Genomic DNA, 27,099 nt, shown 5'->3' with positions numbered 1-27,099 from the left:
GTGAAAAGGACATCCCCAGCTTGTTGCTCCTTGTCCTCCTGCCAGCTGCCTGGCAGCCGCTGAGGATGTCGTGGGGTGCTTGGAAACAGAGCTGGCCCCTTCCTGTCCCCCCCCTCCCTGCCTGATATGGGCTCATGTGTGGAGGCGGGAGTGCTGATGAGCCCCCCCCATCACCCCCTTCCTCTGGCCATGCTCAGTGTCCCAGGCGTCACTCTTGGTGGGACACAGTGAACCAGCACCGCAGGGTCACAGCTGGCTGTGTCCCTCTGACGCTGGCATTGCCCTCCCTGTGTGTCCCTGCTGGCCATGCTTGTCCCTGCTCTGGGGAGTGGCACACATGGGGAGCCAAGGTGGAGAGGGACAAAGTCCAGCCCAGGCACCTTGGGCTCACGTGGAGTGGGATGGAGAGATGTGGGCTTGCACAATCCCTGCCCTGGCCACCTCCACCTGCGGCTGCTCTAGGGGAAGGAGAAGGTCCCAGCACCCAGACGCTGCCTCACAGAGCTGTGCAAAGGGCCCAGACCTGGGGAGGTCACCCCCAGATTCCCCCTGGTGCAGCTGCACCCCTGCAGGGTGCTGCCCTCCCTGTGGGGTGCAGGGTGAGCACCCCATGTGATGCATGGCCCCATGGCAAGGGGAAGAAGGAGATCCATCCTTCCAAACCCACCTTGGGAAGCCACCTCCAAGGCTGGGACAGCCAGGCACAGGCCAGATTGGAGCCTCCCTGGCACTGCTCACCCACCCGGGGCTTTCCGGGTGCTGTTGTGTCCTGGCCCCCCCTTCAAAGCCTCCACTTCAAAGCAGCTCCCCGTGAGTCAGACATAGGCAGCACCAGGGGGTGGCCAAGTGTCCCCTAGGGACTGCACCTTGCACACCAGGCACTCACTGGGGCCAGGGGACTGGGGTCACCCCAGATTCTCCTCCCAGGAGGCTGGGGCAGGTCTGGGGGCAGGGAGGTGCTGGCTGCCACGGTGCTCAGCACAGTCCAGCATTCTGGGACGAGCCAGGAATGGGTTTCTTGGCAAGAAGCATCCAGGAAAGGCAGGGACAGACCTGTAGCTTCCTCCCCAGGCAGTCCTGGGGCAGGGCGGAAAGGGGCCACCCCTGGCCCCCCAAGAACTCACTGGCCAGGAGACACAGCATCCCCTGGGGTGCTGGGGTGAAGGCTTTGCTGTCCCTCTTGAGGTTGTGGTCTCTTGAGGGAAGGGTCTCACACCCCTTCACACCTTCCCTGGGATGGCCACAGGGCTATCACAGTGTTGTCCTCACTTGGGGACACAGTGACACTTCTAAAGAGGCAGAGGGAGCACAGCCCTTGCTGTGACCCTCCCACAGTGACCCTGGGGTCCAGCAGGACATGGGACCCTCTGCAGTGGCATCAGACCTGCAGCCTCCAGACTGGGGAGGGCGATGGGCCCAGCGCTGGGACCCTCCTACTACACTGGGGGGCGACTGTGGCTCCGGGAGGGGGGGACAGGGAGGTGGCCGGAGGTGTCTGTGTCCCGGGTCCGCAGCAGTGGCCTGGAGTGCCACCTCCCGGGAGAGCCGGGGAGAGAGACAGCAGCAGGCAGGCAGCCTCTACTCCAATTTTTAATGAAACAAATAAATTAATAATCAAGTGAGGTAACTACCGCCGGCTGGGGAGGTCTGTGGGGACCAGCCAGCCCCGGGGAGGGTTCTACGAATTAATTCCTGCGTGCGGCTGCAGGCAAAGCTCTCGCATGCACCCTTTCCCCATGTTCGGGTGCACACAGCACCCGGCTGTCCCCTCCTGCCCCCCTGGCACCACCACCCCACAGCCCGGCCGGGGGGACACGGGCACTCCCGGGGGATGGGGAGGGGGCCGGGGCGCGCTGTCCACATGCACCAAACAAGGCAAGAAAAACGAGCAAGGTCGGGGATCCCCGGCTGCCGGGAGCAGAGGCACAGGGGAGCTGGGGAACAGGGGGGGGCTGCAAATCCCACACTCGGAGAGTCCCCATCAGCCCAGGTCTGATCCCGGCGGGTCTGGCTGTCAGTCCCTGACAGTTCCCCAGGACACCGAGACCCCTGAGGACCCCCGGGCATGCAGGAGTAGGCGCCAGCCCCAGCTCGGCAAACTTTGGCACTACCAGGTTCACCCCCAGCCCGGCTCAGCCTGGACTAGAACCGACCCTGGGCAGGAGTCGGGCAGGAGAGGGCCTGCCATGGCTCTGCTGTGAGCCCATGCAAGGTGACATGGCCAACAACACTGTCCCCACCAGACACTCACCCCCCAGACCCGGCCCGTGCTCCCCAAGGGACAGAGACATGGGGAGGGACAAACCAAGCACAGCAAGACCGAGCCTGGAAGGAATCCTCTAAGCAAGAGCAGGGTCTGGGACTCGAGAGAGAGGGACAGTCCTTGGGGACCACTGTCCCCATCACCTGTGCCTGCATCTCTCTGTCCTCTGTAGCCCCTGGGCTACCCTCGGGCAAATGTTTGTCACCCAGCCCCGAGCCCCTGGGACACCCAAGTGGTCCCCCCTGGGCAGCAGGATCCAGCCCTGTGTGCTGGTAGGGGGGTTTGCTTATTGCCTATGGCCCCATGGGTTGCTCTTCCCGAGGGTGTTGCATATTAAGACATTATTGCATAAATATATATATATATGTATCTCCTATATATATATTGCCCTGGGAGCATGCAGGGGCAGGCAGAAGGCTCTGCTGTGCTTCTAGAGGTGGCTGCAGCACTGCAGCTCTGCGAGCAGGGAAACAACCCAGGCAGAGGAGGGTGAGGGGGGACAGACCCCTGCACCTCGCTCTGGGGGGCTCTGCCACTGCCTGGCCCCAGAGTGATGCAGGAAAACCCCCACTGGGTTGTGCCCCAACATCCCTGCTTGGCCCCAGCAGGGAGATGGAGCCTTGCATAGCTGGCGGTGACCCCTGCTTGGGGACAAGGGACTAGACAGGACCCCACTGGAGATCTGGACATGTCCTGAGGGCTGGGGGTACCAAACCCCAGCAGACGGGGCCAGCCTGGAGCATCCCTACCATGGCTGGGGAGCACTCGAGGCCCCAGGAGTTGGGGGGTCTCACCCCCCACGAAGGGCAGGAGAATCCCAGGAGTGTGGTGTGGCCATGCTGCAGTGCCACGGGCTCCCATCCCATTGCATCCGTACCCCCCCAGAGGAAGACTTGGTTCAAGTAACACAGCGAGGGCTGTGGTGAGACAGGGCAGGGCAGAGCCACGCTGTTCCCACATCCCTGCAGCTCATCCCACTGGCTGCACGCTGGCAGAATCCATCCTGCTCAGTCAATGTTGGTGCTGGCCGACCTGGAGATGTTCAGGGTCTGGGCAGAGACCGAGATGTCCTCGTGGTCCACGGGGCTGTGGTAGTCAGAGGTGATGTCGGGCTCACAGGATGGCACCTTCACAGCAGCCAGGCTGAAGGAGTTGATGGAGCCCTTGCGGAGGCACTGGGAGTAGAGTCCGAGCAGCAGGTCCAGCTTGTGCTCAATGGACTGAACCTACGGGAGAGGGCAGGGCTGAGCAGGTCCCTCCCCATGGGGCGGGGTCCCGGGGGTTCCAGCTACCCCATCCCACAGGCAGGGAAGGTATGGTGACACGCTCCCCGTTGTCTGTCCCCTCCTGACCTGCCTCTCCACTTTGACCACACGCCCCATCATGCTGAGCTCATCCACAAGCTCCGTCTCCAGCGCCAGCTTCTCCCCCTTCTCCCGCAGCTTCTTGTCCGTGGTGAGGGTCCCCCTGCCCACGATCTGGTCCACGCTGGCAGGGAGGGAGGGGACATAGCCCGTCACACCCAGCAGACCAGAGGGGTGGGGATGGGATTCTGGAGACACATCCTACCCATGGGCAGCACTCCTCCCAGAGGGTATGGCTAGTGGTAGGAGACCGAGGGTAGCCCAGAGCCCCCCTGTCAGCTTTGGGGTGTCTCACCGTGTCTGCAAGCTCTTGATCCTGCCCAGCATGTCCAGGTGACCAGCCGAGTACTGCTCGATGACATCCTTGACGTCGTAGGGACGCAAGGTCTCCTTAAACTTCCTCTTGGCCACCAGGAACTTCAGGATCCTACAGGGACACATGGGTTTGCTGCAGGGCACTGAAAGTGCCTGGGCTGGGGTGTGTGTGGGGAGGAGGGCAAAGCACCAAATTCCTGATCACTGTCCCCACAGGGGGATGAGCCAGAAGCCATCCCTGTTCCCTGCCCAGTCTGGCCACTGCTGGCCAGACTCTCTGGTGTTGTCCAGGGCTCTCTGGTGTTGTCCATTGTGGAGGAATTGGGGACAGCAGCATGTGTGCTGGGGACACCATGAGGACAGTCTCACCTGACAGCCCGGATGAGGGTCTTCACTGCTGGCATGATGTCCTCGAAGGTCAGGTCACAGTGGGAGCTCTTCTCTTCTCCACTGTCCTCTGGTGGGCAGTCAGCTGTGGGTGGAAGAGTAGGTGGGTGGCAGAAGCTGAGGGCTGTCTCCCTGTGCCCTCCAAAACCACCCACAGCCCCCCACTGTGTCCCCACCAGTCCCCAGGGCTCACCCTCCACCGGGGTCCGTGGCTTGAGCCTGAGGGATGCTCGGAAGCGGGTCCGGTCGTTGAAGCTCCAACTCTTCTGCACCTTGGTGGGGCTGGAGGCCTCGGGGAGGTCCTCGGTGCTGGGGGAGCGATGGAGGGGGGGCCCCAGGGGCTGCCTGCCCCGGCTGCCCTGCCGCTGCGGGGTGCTCAGCCGGATCCGGTCCTTGATGCCCATCTTGTTGCTGTGTGGGAGGTGGGGGAGCAGCGTCAGGAGCCATCGGGGGCTGGGGGGGAGGGGCTGGGATCAGGGAAGGGAGCGGGGTCCCCACTGTGGGCACAGACGGTGCCCACCAGGGTGGGGGCAGGATAGGGGGGTGGCTGTGTTGAGCTCCTTGAGAGCCCCCAGCCCAGGAGCTCGTGTGTGAGCCCAGCCAGGGCAGGCAGTGCTGCATTCCCCGGGTGGATGCAGCTCTGGGGTCACTCCTGGAAACACCTTTTTTCCCTTTTTAATCTAAGAGCAGAGAAAGGAGAGAGCCAGACAAGTAGAGAGGTACAGTGACAGGAGGGACACGCAGCAGAGACACCAGCAGCACAACCAGCCCCGGGTGCAACTTTGCTCCTGCCCCATCCCTGCTGGCACAGGGCACCCTGCGTCCTCCTCCTGTCTCCATCACCTAATCCAGGCTCCTGCCCTAACATGAGCTCTGCTCCTGAAACCAGCATCATTTATGTAGGACCTACGCAAAAACACCACGGGGTGCTGCCTTTTGTGTGAGGTGGGACCACAAGCACACCTTGGGACATGCGAGGAGGCCAAGCAGAGGGACAGTCCCTCCAGCAGAGCTGAAGCTGTGAAGCAAACCCCCACACCCACTGCACAACAGGGTGGGAGGCTGAGAACCCCCCGGGGCTCAGGAGTCACAGGACAAGGTGGGACACAGGCAGGACACCGGGCTCCTGACCCTCTCCATGCAGGCTGCTGCTGAGCTGGTCCAGGGCAAGCAGGGTGGCCACAACCCTGCAGTGGTGGCACACGGTGCTGTACTGGGGGATAGGAAGGGCTGTACCCCAGGGGATGTGGCAGCAGGACAGACATGGGATGAGGTTCATCCAAGTGTCTCAGTTTTCTGGTGCTGGACTTGGCAAGTCCAGCACGGCCACCAGCCAGGGCTGTGTGGAGGGGGAAACCGAGGCAGGGTTTCAGAAGTTTTTACTGTGGGAGACAGTAAGGAACAGTAGGGACAGCCAGCTCAGCCCAGGCCATGCACAGCCACCCCTGCAGTGCAGAAGGTTCATCCTTCAGCCTCTCCCTCCTCTGCCTTTCCACCACCACCCGCAGGCAGCACCATGCACGCCGGTGGGCCCGGCCCCACGCAGTACCTCCATCTCCAGGTGCCCCACGTCCGCAAGAGCCTCCTCTTACCAGTAAAGATGGGGCTGGAGGGTCAGGGCAGAGATACAGGAGAAAAGCAGAGTTAACCCGTGGCCAGAAGGGAGCGGGGCACCCCGGGTCACCGTGTCCCCGACCCCCCGGGCATGTCCGCACCCCATCCCGGGAGCAGCTCCCGCTGCACCGGACCCGTCCGTGCTGCTCCCCTCAGGAAGCACGAGTCCAGCTGTTTGTGTAGGTCCTACATAAACACCAGCGCCTGCCCCGCACTGGGATCAGCTGGATTCTCCGTGTCGGAGCTCTGCCAAAGACGATTGGGTGACAGCAGGGAAGGGTGGTGACACTGCGCACATCCGGGGGGGCCCTGCGGACCCCCTGCCCGCGGCTGGGGCTGAACGTTACCTGAGGCGTAAGCACTTGTGGGGCTGCACGTCCTCCTCCGTCCAGCTTGGGGGGCGGTGGGGGACACAGGAGGTTTTTGTGGGGGTAGGGAAGTTGGAGGGATGGAGAGGAGGAGGGTGATCAGGAGAGGGGAGGAGAGAGAAGATGAGATGTTATGAGAGATGATGCTCACAGAGGAGATGGGGGGAGGCACGGCCCCCCCCGAGTGGGATGGCTGGGGGGTTGCAGTCCTTCCCCTGCCAGTTCCCAACTGTTCACCAGGAAATCGAGCCCAGGCCGGTGCTGCTGCCAGGAGGAGCCCCCCAAACCCATACTCACCTCAGGGCTCCCTCAGCCCCACGCCCACACTGGGGCAACCACAGCCCCATGGCTCAGCACATCCCCACGCTGTGGTAAACCTCCTGCTTCTGACTTCACAGGGGAAACTGAGGCACAATGCCAGGGAGGAGCAGTGCTGCCTCTCCCCACCTAACCCTGATGCTAGCCCAGGGCCCCAACAGCTGAGGTGGCACACTGGGGTCTCCAAGACACTCTTGGTCCAGAGGGACCACGGATGTCAGCAGCCCTCAAACTTCTTGTCTCTTCTTGGTGGCACAGGGAGAGCTTGGCACGGCTGCTCCCCACGGCTGTGGGCATGGGCTGTAGGAACTGGGGTTTGTTCCTTGCCTGGCCCTGCAGCCCCAGCCTTACCAGGATGTCATTGGCCACCGCATGAAAGGTCCCTAGGCTGTGGCCACATCAAAAAGGGCAGCCAGGTGGAGCTGGACGTTGCAAGAGGCTTCAAGGCTTCACAATGGTGGCATCACAGGCAGACAGACAAGAGGAGGAGAGAGAGCAGAGAGGAGAGAGATCAAGGGGCCAGGGACCTACTCCCTCCTACCTTTCCCCTGAACAGGCAGCAGGGATGAAGCTTTTCTGGCCAGGGGTGAAGGAATGATAAGGTGGTGGGGCTCCATCAGGCAATTTTTTCACCTCTGAATTCCTAAATTCTCCGTTGCGGACTCGGTGCAAATGTTCAAACATTGGGACCAGCTCTCTAAGGTCGGGGTTAAATAAAAACATGAAGAAATTAAACTTTCCAAAAGCAAATGAGATGAGCAAACCAAGGCGGAGCAGAGCTGGGTCCTCCCCTGTGCAAACCAAAGCAAAACCAGAAAAAAAAAAAGAGAAGCTAAGCAGCACTTCTCTTCAAATGAAAGATTATTAACAACCTCTGACTGTCAGCTGGGAAATGAGGGGAACAGTGCTGGAGAGGGGGGTGTGGGGAAAGGGTCTCACAGAGATTGAGGGTGTTGGACCCCTCTGAGAGGGATGGGAGAGGCAGGACAATCATCCTGTCACACCTGATCGGGGGTCTGGGCACTCAGCCAGGAGGGGGAAGCTCAGCCCCAACTCCCTGCTGCAGGAGAAGCAGCTCTGGGCAGAGCAGGAGGGGCTGGTGGAGGCCCCCCAGGACACCCACACTAGGAGAGTGGGTGCTGTGTGATGTGGGGGCAGCAGAACCTCCTGGGTCAGGGAGCAGAGGCACAGAGGGACCCTGATGTGGCTGTTAAGAGCCCTGTCTTTGGAAAAAAAAAAAAAAAAAAGAAAAAAAAAAAGTGATAAGGGATTTGTCACTGCTAAGGGAGGTGTGGCTGGAGCCAGGGCAGGGCTTGGGGACCACAGGGTGAACACTGCGGTGCTGGGTGTGACAGGAGAACAAGGGGCATCTGGAAAAGCTCTGGAGGGTCGTCAATCCACCTGTGGTGGCACCACCCTAAAGGCCACGGGGTGCTACAGGGATGGGAGAGGGAGCTGCCTGCCAGACCCCCCCCCACAGGTCCCTCTTTACCCCTGTGCTCAGGGCCAGCTCTTGGCTGGTGGCAGCTCCACAGCCCCAGCCACGAGTCCCTGCAGCCCGTGGTCCCATCCTCATCCCTGGTGCTGGAGGAAGGCTATGGATGGGGTGAGAAGGGACAGGGTGGGATGGGTGTGTGGTGATGATGGGTGTTGGTCATTCCAGCAGTCCCTGTGCTGGAGCTGAGCGAGGTGTCCATGCTGCTCAGCCATACAGACACCTCGGCAGCTCCACGTGGCTCCTCGTGGAAGGGGCTGCCCAGCTTGTTCTTCAGCCTGGGACCTCCCCTGGGCTCCCCCAGCCCTGTCCCCCACACCCCCAATACCTGAAGGAAGGCAGGAGGCTGTCGTAGTAGCACCACGTGGCTGTCAGGTACGCCCGGCTTGAGTCGGTCGAGTAGAGACGCCAGGCAGCCTGGATGGAGCCAGAGCCCGTGGGAATCAGGATCAGTGCTCAGGGGGTTGGGGGGCAACACCCACCCAGTGCCAGCCCCAGCCCCTCCATCCCCCTTGGCCACCACGGGCAGTCTGACCCAAAGCTGGCTGCTGGCTTTGGGGTTTGGTGTTTGGGTCTTGTCTGCAGCAGACAGGGAGAGGCAGAGCAGCTGGGACAGCAGCATGTCCCCGGGCAGGGATGGGACAGGACACGCCAGCCCCGTGCTACCTGGATCAGATTTGCTGCTGGAGTCCTTCTCTTCTCAAAGTGCTTCTGCCGGTGCTGCTCCTGCACTTTGAGGGCAAAGCCGGAGCCCAGGATCCCCTGGGGATGGGAAGGGACAGGGTCTGCAGGGACAGCCAGGAGAGACAGGGACCCTCCCAGCACAGGGCTGGGTGTGACCCCTTTCTCCTCCATTTCTGCAGGGTGGGGGGTGCAGGGACCTTCCCCCCATGCTACTCACAGCGGGCAGAGCAAAGAAGGAGATGCCGAGGAGGGCGAAGCCGGCTGCCAGCATCCTCCCCAGCCACGTCTGCGGCGTCTTGTCCCCGTATCCGATGGTGGTGAGGGTGACCTGCGCGGGGGCAGAGCAGGGGGAGGCCTGGAGGGAGCTCCCTCCCCACCGCCCCATCCCACCCTCCTTGTCCCCTCCCAGGGCTGGGGCGCCGCGGTGGCCGAGCTTACCGTGCCCCACCAGAGGGAGTCGGCGTAGGTGGCAAACTGGATGTTGGCATCCTTCTCAGCCAGGTAGACCAAGAAGGAGGAGAAGATGAGCACCAGGAACCCGATGTACCAGGCGGTGATGAGCTCCTGCCGGGGCAGCGAGGGGTGAGCGGGGATGCGCGGAGGGGAGGAGGGTTTAAGGGGAGGGGAAGAGGGTTTAAGTGGCAGGGAGTCTGTCCCGCGTCCTGACCTTGCTGTGGGCATAGACGACGGAACCCAGCAGCTTCCAGGTGCCCCCGCGCCGGTCCATGCGCACCATGCGCAGGATCTGCAGGAAGCGCATGCTGCGCAGCGCGGAGGTGGCGAAGATGTTGCCCTGGGTGCCGGCGGCGATGACGGCCACCGAGGCGATGAAGACGATTAAATCTTGGGGACAGCGAGGGGTCAGGGAGGGGGGGGGACACTTGCCTCAAACACCGGCGGCAAGAGTGATGCTGCAAGTCCTCAGATCCCTGCACTTCACCCCAAATCCCAGTGCTTCCCCCCCCCAAATCTCTGTGCTCCCCATAAATCCCTGTGCTTCTCCCCAAATCCTTGTGCCCCCCTCAGATCCCTGTGCTCCCCAGAACCCCCCAGGTACCTATAACACAGAAGGGTTTCCTGGCGAAGCGGAAGCGTCCCCGCCAGCCCCGGTAGCGGCAGCAGCAGCCGGCTGCCCAGACACGGACAATGTACTCCATGCCAAACACCACGATCATGACGAACTCCTGACAGGGTTGGGGAAGGGAGAGAGAAGGGGTAGGAGGGTGAGGCAGGCAGGGCAGAGGCAGGATGGTGTGGGGGTCTCAGCGGGGTGGGTGGCAAAATGAACTGAGGGTGGTAAAGATGGTGCAGGGGGGGAGCATGGGGTGAGGGTGTCCCCCCTCTCCAAGGGGGGGACTGACCCCCACTGACACAGCCCCGGCTGGAGCTATCCTGGGGGAATTGGGGCAGTGAGATGGGAGCCTCGAGCTTGTCTGAGCACCCTGTCTCTCCTGCCTGTGTCAAGCTCACACCGAGCTGGGTCCTTTTCCTCTCCGTCAGCATTGTCCTCCTCCCTCCCGCACAAACAAGCCCCCGTTCTGCTTACTCGCGGGAAAGTCACAAGGACCTTCCCAATTTAGCCTCTCTTACTCCCAAGAACTCCAGCGTCAGCCGTTTCTGACAGTTTGGGGGAAAGTTGCCTTTTTTAGCCCCTCCTGCCCTGCCTTTTCCAGCCTCCCTGCATCACAGCCACCCAGCTGCTGTGATGGGCCATCCCTAGCCACAGGAACATCCACAGCACTTCTCCCAGAGTGAGAAGTTCCATCCCAGTCTAGAATGATCTCTGGGCTGGGGAAGTGGCCAGAGGGGTTTTATCCAAGATCTTGTCTGAGTCCCTCAGGGTGTAACGTGAGGAGGGGAAAATGCACTCCCCGGCCCTGCTCTCCACTTACCAGGATGAAGAGGCACTGGTTGGCCAGTTTCTGGTGCTCCTGGATGGTGGAGAAGACCGAGAGCACCAGGCAGCTGAAGACGAGGAGGAATCTGAAATGAGAGCATTTGGATGTGGGTGTCAGGGCAGCACTGACTCCCCTCACCCCAAACCTGCTGGGGCCATGAGGGACACTTAGGAACACCTGATACAGGAGAAGAGTTAACAGGGAGCTGCTCTTGTCCCCCCAAGCTGGGTGAAGGGGCTTTGGCCCATTTAAAATTAGGAGGGGAAAAAAATATAATAAAATAGACTCTGAAGCTGAAGAAGATGAAACTCCAAAAATATATTTTTTCCCCTGATCCAGTGATTCTAAAAATGGAAAGCAGAGGGCTCGTGCCACCAGCCCGTGTGAGGATGTGCGAAGGGCTCCACCAGAGCCTGTGTGGAAGCACGGGGGGCTCCAGGCACCCCCAGTCCCATGGGCCCCACTGTGCCAGGAGAGGCCCTGCTGGCAGCACCCAGGTGGCCAGGCTGAGCCCAGCAGTACAAGGTTGCTCTGGCACCCTGTGCCCAAGCTGGTGGGCATCCATCTTGCCCCCCTTCCCCATCAGCATCATCTCCCCACAGGGAGCAATGCCCATGGGACACATCCATGGGGCTCCTGGGAGCACAGGGGGCTTGGGGAGATGCTGCTGGACACCCCCACTTTTTCATCTTCTCTTGTTGCTGACATGGAGCTTCAGGAGGGGCTGCAGAGTGCCCTGGGACAGCCCCAAACCCACCTAAAGGCAACAGCAGGTAACCCTCCCCAAAACTGCCACGAGGGGAAGCTGGAGATGGGACTGAGGGAAGAGAAACCCCAGAAAAGAGGAGCAGGGATGGCTCCAGAGCATGGAGAAAGCAGAACTGGAGCCACTACGTGCCAGCCAGAGGAATGACAGGGCTGGAGATGTTAGAGCCCCAGCACCACCCTACCCTGGTGCTCCTCTCCCAGGAACTTCCCAGCTGCCAGGCAGAGGGCTGGAGCTGGTTCCTTCTCCCTCTGAATTATTAATGGTGCCCCCTTGCTCCAGCAGAGCATTTCTGCTGGTACCTCCTCCAGCAGTGATGGTACAGGCACAGGGCAGGGTGCCATGGGGACACTGGGCGGGTCACCAGCCTCCCGACCACTGTGTTTGTCTGAGGAGCAAAACAAGAGCTGGCTGAGCCCCCCAGGGCCAAGACTTTCTGCTCCACGCATCATCAGCAATAAAGATTATACAATCAGGATTTAGCAGCAATTACATGGGCAGTGGAGCACAAAGGAGAAGGGAAGGCAGAAATCTCCCAGCCTGGGAAGATTTGTGCCTCTCACCCTGGATGTGGAGCTGGAGGAGGGGTGAATCTCCAGTGGTCCCACGGGGATGTGCTGTGGGTGGCCCTGCTTGTCACTTGTCCCCGCAGCCACATCGTGAGCAACAGGGATGGAGGGCAGAGCTGTGCTACAGGATGGAAACCTGCACCCCCGGGAGGGGGAAATGCCTCCTGCCTGCCCCTCCCTGCCAGCATCCCACAGGATTTGGTGATGGATACAAGCTCTGCGGGGCTGGCTGGGAAAGAAACTTCCTGGGAACACATCACCTGCTCGGAATTAACTTGCAAAGCCTGGGCAAACGCCCCGTCCCGGCTGGCGGCAGCGCCTAAGCGGCTTAGGGAAAGGGTCAGATGTCTGAAGGCAGCTGAGAAAGTCAGGACCACCCCCTCCCCAGGGCCCCCCTCCCCGGGGCAGGCAGCAGAAGTGCTGCTCTCAGCAGCTCGGCCGCACCGAGGGCTCGGCCAACCTCTCCATCACACACCGCATGGTGCCAGCACTGCCAGGCTCCCTGAGGGGAGTTCCCCCTCCTGAAATCCCTGCTCTTCTCATCCCCCTTCCAAGAAGAAAAGAATGCTGCTTGGGAAAGTGAGAATGGGGCAGAGGCAGTGGAGCAGCAGCCTCACTGCCTTCTGCTGCCCTGTGCCGGGGTCCCAGGGGATGGAGGGAGCAGATGCTGTTGCTGCTGATCTGGTGCATCAGCTCTCCCCATAAAATTCCCACCTCTCAGTCCCTCCAGCCCCTCCCCGAGGGGGTCTCGCTGCCCTCACACATCCTGACAGCACACGGGGACAACCTGGGCACAGGACCGTACCCCTCCGGCTGCTCTCACCCCTGCAGGGGCAGAGCCTGGTGGAAGGAATACACCTCCCCAAAATAATAATTAAGACCCGAGAGGGGGGTGGGTTGGAGGAGCCGAATCTCCTCACATTAATCTTCATTAGAGCCAACTTTGCCATATGCTTCTGCTGCTGGTGGAGGAAGAGGTGAGCTGCGAAAGCTGCTGAGCTCAGGAGAAGCTGGGCCAGGCTGGTCCCAGGAGCAGTGCTGGGACCCAGTGCCTGCCCAAACACCTCCGGTATGGCCTGAGCTCACGGTGCCCATGAGTCCAGGATGCCCAGAGCCTGTGCAGCAGGATGGCACAGCCCAGCCAGTGGGAGCAGGGAGATGATGCTGGGCACCCCCGTGCCCTCTTGGGGCTGCTCCAGACTCCCCCCTGTGAGGAAACCCCGAGGTGGGGGCAGAGGCAGCGTTGGGAGGTTCCTACTGACAGCCTGGCAATAACTCAGTGGAAGGAAAATACCACGGGCTGTAGGATAAACAGCTCAGCCAGGGGACGAGGGATCCAAGAGCCCCTGCCCGGCAACACCGCTCCCTGTCCCGGCCCCACCGCCCCAGTACCAGGTCCCCACGGGGATGTTAGGACCAGAACGGCCCAAGCCCAGCTCCAGAGGGGATGGGGACAGGGATGGGGATGGTGCCTGGCTCTCCAGCCCCCTGAGCACTGCCGGCGGCATAAAGCCCCATCCCTCTCCCCAGCCCTTCAGCGGAGGTGGAGCCCGCAGCCTGCCTGCTCCGGGGGATATAAATAACCAGGGGTGTAGCCGGCCCTGTTTGTGCCCGTAACCATGGCAGGGTCCTGCCCACACCACAGAGAGAAGCAGAAAAGCACCGAGTGCTTCCCCACCATCACCAGATCATCACCAGAGCAGGGAGCCAGTCGGGTGTCCCCCAGCCCCACTGTGGCAGTGTCACCGTGCTCAGCTCCTGACCACAGCACTGCAACCCCCCAGAACCTGGCACCCACTTGGTTATCAGCACTGGGAGAGGAAAGGTGCTGCTCCGAGAGCCCTCCTCATCCTCAAACCCAGGGGTACCACCCAGGATGGGATGTTCCCAGCACCCTGACACAGATTGGGGTGAGGAGCTCCTCTGCAGGCTGCACCTCTCCTGTAGCCCTCTGGCACAGCCCTGTGCAGGGACCTGGCAGCAGCTCCAGGTGATGTCCCACAGCAGCCGATGGCCTCAACCAACACCTCTGTGCTGGAGCCACAGCCTGCAGATAGCATCATCCATCAGCCACACATCTGCACCCCCATGTCACCCACTGCCCCCCAGCACCTCGGCCCCACAGTCCCCACGGTCACAAGGCTCCTGTGGACGGTGCCAAGACACAGAGCAGCCCAGATAGTTTTGCTCTTGAATCATCTGGCAAGGAGCTAGCTTAAGGGGGAGGAAAGAAAACCAGTGTGTTTCCAGATGCACCTCCTGTGCCTTCCAGAGGCACCCCAGGAGAGGGAGTGGGGCCAACCCGCACCCCCCAGCACCTGGGGACTCCACAGGGGACATTTGGGGCACAGGGACACAAGTGGCATCACCTGCTTGGGGATAGAGAGGATCCAGCAGGAAGGGAAAAAGGGAAAGAGGGAAAAAAAAATTAAATGAAGTGAAATGGAATGCAATGAAATGAAAGAAAGAGAAAAAGAAAGACAAAAAGAAAAAGAGAGAAAGAGAGAGAGAAAGAGAGAAAGAGAGAAAGAGAGAAAGAGAGAAAGAGAGAAAGAGAAAGAGAGAGAGAAAGAGAGAAAGAGAGAAAGAGAGAAAGAGAGAAAGAGAGAAAGAGAAAGAGAGAAAGAGAGAAAGAGAGAAAGAGAGAAAGAGAGAAAGAGAGAAAGAGAGAAGAGAGAAGAGAGAAAGAGAGAAAGAGAGAAAGGAAGAAAGAAGAAAGAGAAGAAAGAAGAAGAAAGAAGAAAGAAAGAAAGAAAGAAAGAAAGAAAGAAAGAAAGAAAGAAAGAAAGAAAGAAAGAAAGAAAGAAAGAAGAAAGAAAGAAAGAAAGAAAGAAAGAAAGAAAGAAAGAAAGAAAGAAAGAAAGAGAGAAAGAAAGAAGAGAGAAAGAAAGAGAGAAAGAAAGAGAGAAAGAAAGAAAGAGAGAAAGAAAGAAAGAGTAAGCAAAGGATAAAATAAATCAATGCAAGGTTTCATGTTGTGCCGAAGTTGCTGAATTTCATGCCCCGGTGACACCGCATCGGGATGGGCAAAGTGCTGTGCAGGCTGCTCCTGCTGCTGGCGTTTCCCCCAGACCCAGCTCCCATTCCAAGCCCAGACAAGGTGAGCAGGACCCCAGGAGCTGAGCCCCTCCCTCAGAGGGCACAGCCTCACCATCCACTTTAGGTTTGGGCAGTGATCAGGCCACTTCTCCCCGGTGGGAGATGCCAGGGAGAAGTTAAAACCATGGATCTCAATCTTTTTCCCAAGCATGGGGTGGAGAGCCAGCCCCAAGCAGGGGAAAGAGGAATTTCCCTGCAAACTCTGCAGGGCTCCAGCCCATCAAATGGGTAGTGAGAGCCTGGGCTGGGGATGCTGCAGGCACCAAACACAGCAGCAAATCCTGGGATCCCAAGTGGGGACGGAGGGATACGGTGAGATGGGGAAGCACAGCAGAGCCATCACCCTGCAGGGAGCCAAGCACAGAGAAACTCCAGGAGAAACTCTGTCAGCAGGAGCGGGGAGGTACCGAGGGACAGAACCATCCAGCTGCTGCCCTGAACCCATCACACCCCTGCATCCCATGGCCCCAAGCCAGCTGGGATTCCCCATGGCCCAGAGGCACCTGGGCAGCCCCAAGCCCAGGACTGCTGTGTCCTGGCACAGCTCACCCAGTGCTGAGCAGGCTCAGGGATTGCCCTGGGGCTCTGCAGGGAGCTGCCACCCACACCTTCATGGGGACCAAAGGCACAAGGCTGGGGGTGCCATGGGGCAGCTGCCCTACAGGCACCCTCTGAGCTCTGCTTTCCCACCTCCTCCTTGCCCCAGGCACAGGGTGACAATATCACAGGGCAAATCAAACCCATCAATCCATCAGTGCCCAACAGGAGCAAGCAGGGAGGTGTCCAGCTGGCCCAGCACAGGGAGATAGGGGGCTGCAGGTTGTTCCTGGTGCTGCTGGCTCAGTCTTGCCTAATTTGCTCTAGGTCAAACTGTTCTTTATTAAAACTTTCCTCCAGGAAATAGAAAAGTGCTGAGCTGAGCTTCTGGTGCACCCCGCAGTTTCATAACCATCAATACAACCCCCCAGACCCCAATTCCCATGGGGCAGCAGTCCCCAGAGCCACGTGCAGGGGCTTTCAGCAAACACTGGAGCACAGGAGCCCACGGGCACATCCAGCACAAGGGGCTACAAACCCCTGGCAGCTCCGAGCTCCCATCGGGCAGGGCTGTGGGCACCCAACACCAAAGCATCCTCCAAGGTGGAGCAGCACCAGCCCAGCCCTGGAGCAGGCAGTGGGGACAGGAAACCATTTGGGACCAATTTTGTCAATAGAAAGAGGCTGAACTTGTCTGATAAATGTGTCGGCTCAGCCCTGCTCCGTGCTCCCGGACATTAAGCTGCTCAGGGGGGGAAGCTCTTCACTTCTCTGTGGGTATTTCCATTTTAGCAATTTTCAGCCCTGTCTCAGGGCCAGGCTGCTCGGGGGGAGGCACAGGCGGGACTCAGAGGATGGGTCCTGTGACCAGCACAGCCCCAACCTTCAGTGACCTTGGGCCATGGGCTTCATCTCCCCTATGCCTCATTTTCCCCCCAAAAGTAAGGGGTAACAACTCCCTCCTTTAAAAACAAAACAAAACAAAACAGTGCTCATCTATGGAGACCCACAAATCATTCCTGAGCACTTCAAAACCCAGCCCTGCAATAGCTCCACAGCTCTCATCTGCTGGGGGAGAGAAACAAAACAACAACCCAAAACAACTCCAAAGAAGCCAGAAAAGAGCAACCTTTACAGAAAACGTTTCCCAAAAGAGACCCATGCACCCTGCAGCCCCTGCAGCAACTTTCCAGAGACTTCAGGGGGGTCCCTGGCAGGACTGGATGCCCTGAAACCCTAAAACTAAGGGAGAAAGTGAAGACAAAGCCTCCTCATCCCACTAAATGCTGAAGAGGTTTTGCTCCTGCCATGGACTCCCCATCTGCCATCGTCCTCTCCCTGTCCCACCAGCCCCATGGCACACCTTGCCCACATGGGTGTTCTAGGGGTGGTGGGTGCTGGGCAGAGCTGGGGTGGCAGAGGAGGGAGCAGGGAGAATCTGCACCAGGAGCCTCTTGGTCCAACGTGGTTAATTCTGAGGCAAAACGCTCAGGTTGGAAGGAAGAACGGATGGAGGACACTTGAGCTCAGTCCTGAGGCAATCAGGAGCAATCCCAGGGCCCAGTGGATACAACCACACCTCACCCCCTTTGTTCAGCAGGAGGTGTTGGCTGCTGCCAACATTAATTCCTTGCAGGAAAAGCTCTTTCGAGGGCAGGATTTGCAGCGTTGGTGTTCTTTCCGGAGCACACTGCAGAGGTGTCTGCAGGCGTTACAAATGGGCCCCCAGCTCCTCTCCCAGCTCCCCAGGGAGCTCAGGTGCCCTCTTCCCCAGTGACAAATTCATCCTGCCAGCTCAATGTGCTAACTTAGGCAAGACCCACTTTTCTGCCTCCTAATGAGCTCCAGCTCTCACACCTCGCTAAAGACTCAGCTCCGTGTTCCTGCTCCCTGCAACCAGGGGCAGAGGCAGAGGCAGTTTTTGCAGTTTTTGTGGCTCATGCTCGCAGGGAGCGGGGTTGTGCCCAGCTAGGACACGGTGCACATGCCTGACACACATCGAGCACACATGGGGCAGGAGGGGAAAACACCTTGTCCCCATGGCCATGCACAGCAATGTCCCAGTGGTGCAGCCAGACCCCAACCGGGGGTCCTGAGCCCCAAACGACCCCTGGCACGGAGCCTCCCCCTCTCCCCGCACCCCAGCCCCGTTAGAGCCCTTCGAGCAGTCGCCCCCGAGGGCACTGAATCTGTCACTCGTCCCCGCGCGGAGCCCGCACGTCTCAGAGGGGATTCCACGTTGTAAAACCTGCTGGATGGGCAGGTGCAGAAAGGAAAAGAACTGCACAGCCCAGGAAACTGCACCGAGCCAGGGCAGGGAGCAGAGCTGCCACGGGAGCATCCCAGGGACCATTTCTGGGGAGAGGTTTCAGTACTGGGGACTCAGAGGAGCTGCACTCCCAGGGTGGGCACCGCGCTGGGACCATCCTTAGCCAGGGACAAGAGCTTCGCCTCATCCCAACCGGGCACAGCTCCGGGGGTGCCGGGATGGGACTACAGAGATGTCCCGACACCACTACAGGTACCCAAGGGACCTGTCCTGTCACCGCCTCAGGGTCCTTGAAGCTCGGAGACCCCAGCCCCGACCACCGGCCACACATAGCGAGGGGACAGCGGGTCTGCCCCTCGGGCTCCGTGCGGGTACCACCGGGAAGGTGCTCAGGAGCACCCGGGCCACCCCGGAGACCGATCCCGTCCCCGAGGGACGCGCTCACCGCCCCGCACCGGAGCCCCGCGCCCCGCTCGCCCCTCCAGTGTCGGAACAAACTCAGAGCGCTGCTCGCATCGCACCGGGACCGGCGACAGGAGCGGATACCCCCCCACCACCAAACACTCGCGGAGAAACTTCTCCAGTGGAGCCTTGGGACCGGAGCTCACCCGGCGCCCCAGCGCCCCACCGGCACCATCCACCCCGGGACTGACCCACGGGGGATGGATACTGCAGCCGGCAGCCCCCCGGGACCCCTCGCCCCTCCGGTACTCACATGAAGACGTGGTAGATGAAGGCCCACCCTCGGGGCCGCTCCAGCACGTTGTACAGACAGTTCTGGAGCCGGCGGCGGCAGCAGCGTTGGGGCCCGGCGGGGCGGGGGGCGGCCCCGGGGCGCGGTCCCGCCAGGAGCCCCCGGCGGCGGGGCGGGGGGGTCCCGCCGGGCGGCCCCGCGCCCTCGGTGCTCACTCCGGTCAGGGCCGCCGCTCCCCGCCGCTCCCCGGCCACGGCCATGGCCACGCACCGCCCCGCTCAGGGCCCCTCCGACCGCCGCATGGCCGCCCCCCACCCCACCCCCCCGGGCTCTGCCACCGCGGGACCCTCCGCCCCGCAGCCCGGGCCCGTTCCTCCGTCGCCACCTGCCTTTAGCTGCCCGCCGCCTCCGGGCCCTCCCCCGCCGGGGCCGGACCGCCCCGCCGTACCTGGCCCCCGCCCCCGGGGCTCCGCTGGCACCGGGAGGGTGGGGACGAGACGGGGAAAAGGAGACCGCCCGCAGCAGCGAAAGTCCCCGGGGAGGGGAGGAGAGAAGGGCTGCTGTTTCCAGCGGTGTCACACTCTCTATCCCCGACAGGTCCCTGGGGACTGGGGACCTCCTGCTGCACACAGCGGCGGGCAGCGTCCCAGCCCCGGGATGTGGAGCATCCCACGAGGGATCACAAATCACAGAGCATCCCCTGAGCAGCCATCCCAAACCGGGGGGCGTGGAGCATCCCACGAGGGAGCATCACAAATCACAGAGCATCCCATGAGCAAAGAGGGGTTCATGAAGCATCCCACAGGAGAGCATCCCAAACCTCCCAAACACTGTACCAAGCATCTCTGGAACAAATGACCCTGGTCACCAGGCATGGAGCATCCCAGGCAGGATCTTCCCAAGTCAGCCAGAACCAAATGTCCCAGGCTGCCTGGCATCCCCTCTTCCTCTCCTCGCTCCAGGAATTGCTGGTGGCACCGAGGTTTAGAGGGACACCAAACACCTACAGAGAGAGCTCACGTTGCTCTGGAAGGGAAGGACACATCCTTGTCCTCCCCAGGCCAGGACCCCTTCCCCACGGGGTCCTGCAGCAGGCACAGCCCCTACTGTAGCTCTCCATCCTCTGCAGACTCAGCTTTGAGCTGGGCTCCAGGCATGTTTCCCATCTTCTTGCTCCTCCACCTTATTCCCCTCGAGCTCCACACAACCTCCCACTGACAGATGGAGTCACAGTTTCCCCAGGGAAGTCAGGGGCAGAGGTGTCCCAGCTGTCCCCTCACTCCGAGTGTCCCCCACCCCACCCCAGGGCCTCTGCTCCCAGTGAGGAGAGGGAGAGAGAGGCTTTGGGCAGTGAATTATTTAGCGTGGTGGTTGGAGATCCTGGCACTGGTGTGGGCCCTCGTGAGCACTGCGGTATTTGGTAGGTCTTGGGGAAACACAGACAATAAATACATGATTTGATTTACTTGGGCAAGGGGGAAAAATGATGCTGGTAAAAACTGACCCTGCAAACCCCCTCCAAGGATGAGCTGTGACCCTGGAGGCTGGAATCCTTTAAATCCAAACCAGATTCTCCCCAGGGAATCCGTGGTGCCTCCTCCATGCTCCCCTACAGCCCTCACCCCCCTCTGACTCTGCCCCCCAAGGACCCCCTGGGCCATGGCCCTGGCTGTGTCCCGGGACCCCCAGCGGGTCTGACCCCCCTGGCAGAGGCTCCCCACAGCCCAGCAGCCATGGCAGGATCCTGACCTTCATCTGCTGCCCTTTGCCTCAGTGTGTTCCCCTCAGCAGCAAAGGTTTGGGTTTCACCTGGTGATTGATTAAAGGCTCCAAGCTGCGGCGGGGCCAGAGTTAAGGTGACCTGGAAAGGACTTGGGCCAAGGTGGGTGCTCAAGGAGGAGGTCTGGGCAGATGGGAGGTGATCCATTCCTGCAGGATGGGAACATCCAGGCTGATGTCCTGGGCTGGCCGGGGCAGCCACACCAAAGCTGTGGTTCTAAGTGAAGAAGAACTGCTGATTTATTAATTATTATTATTATTATTATTATTATTATTATTATTATTATTATTATTTAAACTAACGACATCACTTCTCTAAATTGTTTGCTGGAATCAGCAAGCTGCTAATAAATTAGGGGTGAAGGAGTGCTACCACCCCACCCCCTGCTGCTTCCTGGCCTCCTGCAGGTTTGCTGTTACTTGGGGTCAGACCCCAAGCATCCTCCATCAGCAAATGAAACTTTGCAAGGCAAGGCAGTAGAAGTGGGCATCTGGGGTCTCTCCTGGCTGGGCTGAGCACCCAGGGGTGGATTAACAGGGATTGGGAGCTGGCACTGCAGGTCACTGCACATGGGGAAGGTCCCTCCTGTGCCTTGTCACCCCCCTGGGCCCTGGGAACCTCCGTCAGCCTCAGAGGTTTTGGGATAGAGCCAGGGAGTCTGTATCAACACGGTACTGACCCACCCTTTGGAACAGGCAGAGGCTTTGGGGAGCAATCCCAGGTTCTGCCAGCCTTGCCCCCCACCCAGCTGGCCCCAGGGGTCCCGCAGAGCTTCTCATGTCCTCCAGCCCTGATGAAACTTTAAAGAGGATTTCCGTGGGCAGGCGATGGTGAGCGGGGCGTGCTTGGAGCCTGCTGCCCTCTTGGGATTGCAGCTCAAGTTCCTGGCACGGATGGAAGGCCAGGATTTGCATCTACAGGATTTCCAGTAAGTTTTGCAGCCCTGGTATGCAGCTGCAGGGCTGCAGGCTGGGGAAAGGAGCAGGAGGGACGGGGGGGGCGGGACCCCTTGCCTGGGCACAGGGCCTGGAGTAAAGCCCCATCCTGGCTCCCTGGATGCTGGGGAGCCCTGGGCAGAACCGGGGCAGCATCCTGGAGGGGAGAATGCAACCAGAACCCTGTGCATGAGGGAGCCTGATTTGGGTTTTGGTGGCTGGGACAGGCAGAACTCTGTGTGTGTAGGGTGATGGCTTCAGGGGCCCCAAGGGTGGCTCTGCCCCAGGAGCTGGGCAAGCACTGGGGACACTCAGCAGCAGCGTGGGGAGAGAGGGCTGCAGAGCACCTGCATCTGCTGGAGGTTTGGCCTCAGCCCAGAGCAATTGGCTGCTGGTGACAAACAAAAGTCTGGGACACCCTGGCCCCGCTTCGGAAGTTCCCTCCTTCCTCCTGCCACCCGTTGCGGGATGGGGACCCCCCAGACTTGGGGAGGGGGGGGGCTGCTCTGCCCCCAAACCAGGGTAAAGCCCCCTGCCCAGGTCCTGGAGCTGCAGGGGGACAGTGCCACCCCTCGCCTGCCCTGACCCCGAGCTCAGAGCAACAGCATCACTGCCGGGAACCGGGGCACATCCCGGCACAGCCCCGGGGGAGGAACAGGGAGGCTCCTGCCCCAGTGCCAGCAGAAGGGACAAAGGACGAGCACTTCCAGAGAGCTTTGCAGCCCTGGACTCCCTGGCCCAGGATGGCCCAAAACCATGCCTTCAGGTCCCTGTGGAGATGGAGCAGGGTCCCACAGTGGAGAAGAACCAAATCTGGTCCCCAGGGAAAGGTTTTCACCATCTCCCTGCAGATGGTGATCCCAGAGCCCGTGCCAGGAGGGGCTGAGGCTCCATCCCAGCCACTTTTCCCTGCACGCTTGGTGGCCCTCGGGGCTCCTGCTCCCCATGATGTCACCGTGACCTTCACTGCAGTGAGCTTTCCCTTGGAAGAGGGTGGCAGGAGATGGCAGCCCCGGGGAAGGGCAGCCGTCAGCAGCCAACCCTGCAGTGAAGGGAACACGCCAGCTCCCCGGCGTGAGGGTTGTGCTGAGCTCATCACCCCCGAGGAGAAGCAGAAACTCAACCCGAGCCCTGGGAGGAAAGCATTGCCGCCTCCTCCTCTTCCTCAGCTTTCACCCTCCCGGGTCCCTCTGCCACCTTCACACAGCATCACCCCCCACGCTAACTGAGCTGCCCCGGGAACCCACGGTGCCCTCGACCCACGCTGCTCGTGGGCACCCTCAGAAGCTCCCCTGGTGCTGAAGATTTTGGCTCCTATAAAGGTCTGAGGTTTGCAGGGTGTGTGACAAAGTCCGTGTGCTTCAGAAGTCCTTCCCGGGGCTGGGGGGAGCACAGCTCCAGCCTCATCCCCATCATTAGCTCATTAGCTGCGGGTGATCAGCTCCCGTGTTCACTGGGCAAGCATCGGGAGGACACCGAGCATGTCAAAAGCAGTATCCCCCTCGCCTGGAGGCAGGAGCTGGTACCTGGTACCTGCACTGCTCTCAGGAGCAGTCTCACTCCCATTGACCCAACATTTAATCAATTTATTCCCATTCAAATTTGAATATCTCAACACAGCTGCTTAGGGTGAAGAGCTGAGGGTGAGGATTCAGCTGCAGGGACCAACTGCAGCTTGGAGCTGAGGACAGAGAGGACTTGGCTGCTGGGGACAGGGACCACTGGCCACACACTGGCCACACACTGGCCCCGGGGAAGGTCCCTCCCCTGGCCCGGCCCACAGGCGGAGCCATCACCCGAGGGTTTTTTCCCCTCTGCCTTTCCCGTGGGCAGCAGATGCTGCTCCAGGGCTGGGTGAGGACCCCCAGCTCTGCCCACCCCAGGGCTGATGGTCAGGAAGGTGCTGGGCTGTGCTGCCCCCCTGGTGCTGCTGCAGTAACTGCTGGCTCCAAAAAAACAAACAAAAAAGAATTAGGAAATGGGTATTTAGAAAGGGCAGGAGGGGCAGGTGATGCAGCAAGCTCCTTTACCTGACTGGAACAACCTGGCCCAGATTTAGCAGTTGGCAGCAGGCAAATGCTGAAGCAGAGTTTTCTTTCCCCATTAGCAGCAGCCACCTCCTGTGGTTCTGGGGGTGGTTCTGATGCTGCTGCCACGCTGGGCACTGCCAGGGGAAGCACTCAGAGCAGCCAAGCAGCCTGCACAGGGTTATGTGAGCATCCAAACACTCCTCATGGTGAGGTGGTGGCAAACCTGGGGCTTCTGCCAGCAGAAAACAAGTGGCAGTGCTGGCACTGTCCCTGGCACTGCACGAAGCCACCAACTGCTCCTGGACACACTGCCAACTGTGTCACACTGCTCCACCCTGGACACACCAAGGTTCATGGGGACAAACTCACTGCCTCCTGCAGCAGAGAGCTGAATTCACCCAGCCCCTGGCAGGGTGTGGAGACCCCCGTGGTGCAGGCACCCACCCACAGCCCTCCCCACACTCAACACCCCCTCCTTAAGCCCTGCTGAGGGGTGCTGTGTTTTCCCAGGGCTCAGGATGCTCTTTGCTTGGCAGGGAGCCGGGTGCTGGGTCTCACAGAAAGCACACACCTTATCTTACAAAGTGAATTTATTTCATTTTATGAAGCTTATATTACATGCATTGACTGAAGCCAGTACAAGAGTTAACAGCAGGGCTGGGGTTTGTCCAGACTTCCATCAGTGTTTCTGGAATAAACCAGGCCAAATCAAAGAAACTTTTGCCCTTAGAAAATACAGTCATCATACAAGGAATGTTTTTTTGTTTTGTTTTCACTTTAATTACTCCTCCCCTACTCCCTGCCCTTGAGCTGCATATAGCCAATGCTCCAGCTTACCAAAAAAGGAGGTAGGAGAGGAAAACCTAACTCACACACACACACACTTCCCCCCCATCCACCCCTAATAAACCATTGAGATGGGAGGACTGAATCTAGCTCTATTCAGAGAAAAAAAAATACAAACAGAATACCAGGAATAAAGCTCTTACAACAAACCAGATGCAGTACCCTTTAATAATTTTACTAGATAAAAATGTTTTACATTGTTCAATGAGATGCTACAAATTCCTTTTGATTAGTTCTCTTTCCATTCTATGGGTTTGGACAAGCAGCTGAATACACCGAAATATTGATTTCTAAAAATAAAAATTAAAATATTGCATTCCTGTCAGTGTCTGCTGGATATTCTCTCATACCCACCAGAGGAAGGTGTATAGTGCACCGGAGGTTGCAGCCTACTATAGGCTTGATATCAAGTACAGATACACAGAAGCAGATGTATTCACCAGGCCAGGTTGGTGTGGCCAGCCTGGTCCATGTTCTTTTCCATGCTGAGACTTTCTACAACGTCCCCACTCACTCAGTCCCCTGTCACCTGTGTGGCTTGGCCATCTGAGGTTTGGTTGGTGGACTGAATGAACATGGGCTGGGTGATGTCCTGGCCTGCAGGCATGGTCACTTGTTGGATCTGGTAAAGCTGCTGGCAGAGACAGAAGCAGGGGACAGAAAGGACTCAAGTCAGTTCTCATCACACCCAGCACCAGCTCCCTCTAAGCACACGCTGTGCTTGAACCCTGCAATTTAGTGGTGTTTTAACAGCAGCTCTCAGGTCCAAATAAAATCTGTCCCCAAGCCGGACCATGAATTGCAACTACACAACTGTTGCTAAATCATAAGTAATGTTGTGAGTTTCTGATGCCCAAACAGAGCTCAGGCTACCTGTGCACCAGGCAGCAGCCAGATGTTAAAACCTTTACTCCTGAACTGCTTATGACTAAAACAGATCCCACCCAGAGTGCAAGGGATTGGATTAAATTGGGGTGAGCGAGCCAAAACACAACGAATTCACCTGAAAAGCTGCACAACACCCACTTATCCTGCTCCTGGTTAAGGCTCAGCAGTAGCAGTGCTTTATCAGGAGAACTCAGTTTTCCAGACCACGCAGACTTTCAAAGAGTCTTTGGCTTCAAAAACTCCAAGCTCTTACCTGCCCATCTGTGAACTGGCTGAACTGCTGCTGTCCTTGTTGGACTTCTGTCTGTGTTATCTGCAAGGATAAGAGAGGGATGATCACTGACAGCACATGGGAGAATGGGAGAGAACCAGAAGCCCACTAACAATATTCTGCTGCTGCCTTTCAAGAGCTTTTAGGCTCTTTCAAACCTCATTACCCCACCGTGTGGTAAGACACGGCTTGTGCTGCCGGCCTGCAGCCATGCTGGTGCTAACCACAAGTCAAGAACAAAGAAGGCAGGGTTCAGCTATTCCAAACCCAACACAGACACATCCTCTCCCTGACATCCACCAGGAGGAGGTGGCCTCCTGGATGACAGGAAAAGCAGGAGCCTTCCTGTCCCCTGAAGGCAGAGAAGAATCCCTTAGCCACTGGTCACAACCTGCTGGCAGCAACGATGGTCTGGACTCTCACCTGCTGCGTGGCTGCTCCTCCCTCACCCAGCCAGAAGGAGCAGAAGTAAAGAGAAGGGTGATGAGCTCAAGTTTTACCTGCAGTCAGCTCAGGAGCGTGAGCTTTACACAGCAAGACACACACACACACACACACAGATATGCATGCACCCTTCATGGACAGGTAAAGGAGGCTCCTTGCTTCGTTATTCCAATGGAAGTCAGAGGAAGAAAAGAAACGTGGGAATCCTAGCCCAAGAGTTGGTGTAAATCCGACTGGAATTTTCAGTTTCAGGAGCTAGGGAACAACACTTTACCAGTTGATGTCAGCCCTGCTGTTGTGGTGCCTACCTGCTGTGCATTGGCTGCAAGCGTCTGGATCTGCCCCTGGACTACCTGGGTGCCTGACACGGGCTGGGCTAAGCGGATATACTGCAGCTGGCCAGCATTCAACTGAACCTGGAGACAAGCGGAGGGGGCAGGGAAAGAAAATTAAACAGGTAACTGCAACCTGACACACATCAACCTTTGCCTTCTTGTGTCCACACCAGGAGCCAGAGTCAGAGAGGGCACGGGGGAAGCTCTGGGCGATGAACGGAGGAACGACCACAGCCCTGCCAAAGCCTCAACCACAGAACTCTGCTGGGTTCCTGAAGTGAAACCCTGAGGAACCACGGCTGTGGGTTCTTTCTGCAGATGGGGAGTGGGCAGTTAGTAGCTGAAGCATATTAATTGATACATTTCTGAGAGCTTTAGAACACTGGTTTTTCCTTGTGGTTACGAGAACCCAGTGACTACTCTGATGGATCACTTCAGGTAAAGAGAACTGTGAGGAGGTAGCTGCACACAGTGGCACTCCTGCTGCATCCTGCCCAAAATATTAAAGAATATATGGGAAATTTTCACATAAATAAAGGCAGCAGAGATGACAAAACCCAAGGATACATTCAGAAGCTTTTAATGGAACTCCCTGACAACAATCATCAACCCTCACCTGGCCAGTATTTCCTGTGTCAGTACTTTGTCTATAGCACACAGGGATTTTTTTCCTGCACCCTGATCTTGCAAGATCAGATGCTTAAAGGTGTGGGATACAAAGACAACGTCATCACAGTAACCTCAACTCTCAGCTTGCATTTTCTGTGATATAAACAGGTAATACACATCTGAGAAGCAATAAAATGTCACAGTATGATTGATATACAGTTGAATTTTGCATTTTCTTTAATTTGACTTTAGAACATTTAGATTCACAGCCTTAATTGCATTAAAAATGTTTTAAGTTTTGGTTCTTCTTTTTAAAAAGGG

At 58.8% G+C, this 27,099-nt stretch overlaps 2 protein-coding genes across 8 annotated transcripts in view; both read right to left on the bottom strand.

Annotated features, from left to right (window-relative positions):
• Positions 1–1,578: 1,578 nt before the first annotated feature.
• KCNQ4 (potassium voltage-gated channel subfamily Q member 4) lies at positions 1,579–18,900 on the bottom strand. Its single transcript, XM_030464245.1, has 14 exons — positions 18,662–18,900; positions 10,701–10,791; positions 9,866–9,992; positions 9,476–9,651; positions 9,247–9,372; positions 9,026–9,136; positions 8,791–8,886; positions 8,453–8,541; positions 7,171–7,326; positions 4,523–4,740; positions 4,312–4,414; positions 3,923–4,054; positions 3,616–3,751; positions 1,579–3,489 (listed from the first exon to the last, which is right to left on the bottom strand). Exons 1-14 carry the CDS (start codon positions 18,898–18,900, stop codon positions 3,271–3,273), a joined length of 2,019 nt encoding a protein of 672 aa, XP_030320105.1. The 3' UTR covers positions 1,579–3,270.
• Positions 18,901–24,362: 5,462 nt separating this feature from the next.
• The window catches only part of NFYC (nuclear transcription factor Y subunit gamma), a 29,656-nt gene continuing 26,919 nt past the window's right edge, over positions 24,363–27,099 (bottom strand). For 4 of the 7 annotated variants that reach the window (XM_030464218.1, XM_030464212.1, XM_030464215.1 and 1 more), the window contains 3 exons: positions 26,143–26,250; positions 25,373–25,432; positions 24,363–24,865 (listed from right to left, as the gene is read on the bottom strand). In XM_030464218.1, coding sequence (XP_030320078.1) covers positions 24,746–24,865; positions 25,373–25,432; positions 26,143–26,250 — 288 coding nt within the window. In that variant the 3' untranslated portion in view covers positions 24,363–24,745. The remainder of the gene's footprint in view (positions 24,866–25,372; positions 25,433–26,142; positions 26,251–27,099) is intronic. The other 3 variants (XM_030464214.1, XM_030464216.1, XM_030464217.1) reach the window with 3 other exon arrangements.

This window comes from Calypte anna, chromosome 23 (genome assembly GCF_003957555.1).
Source record: "Calypte anna isolate BGI_N300 chromosome 23, bCalAnn1_v1.p, whole genome shotgun sequence".
NCBI lineage: Eukaryota > Metazoa > Chordata > Aves > Apodiformes > Trochilidae > Calypte > Calypte anna.
The sequence above is the reverse complement of the archived record's forward strand: the minus strand, read 5'-3'. Positions and strand labels throughout refer to the sequence as shown.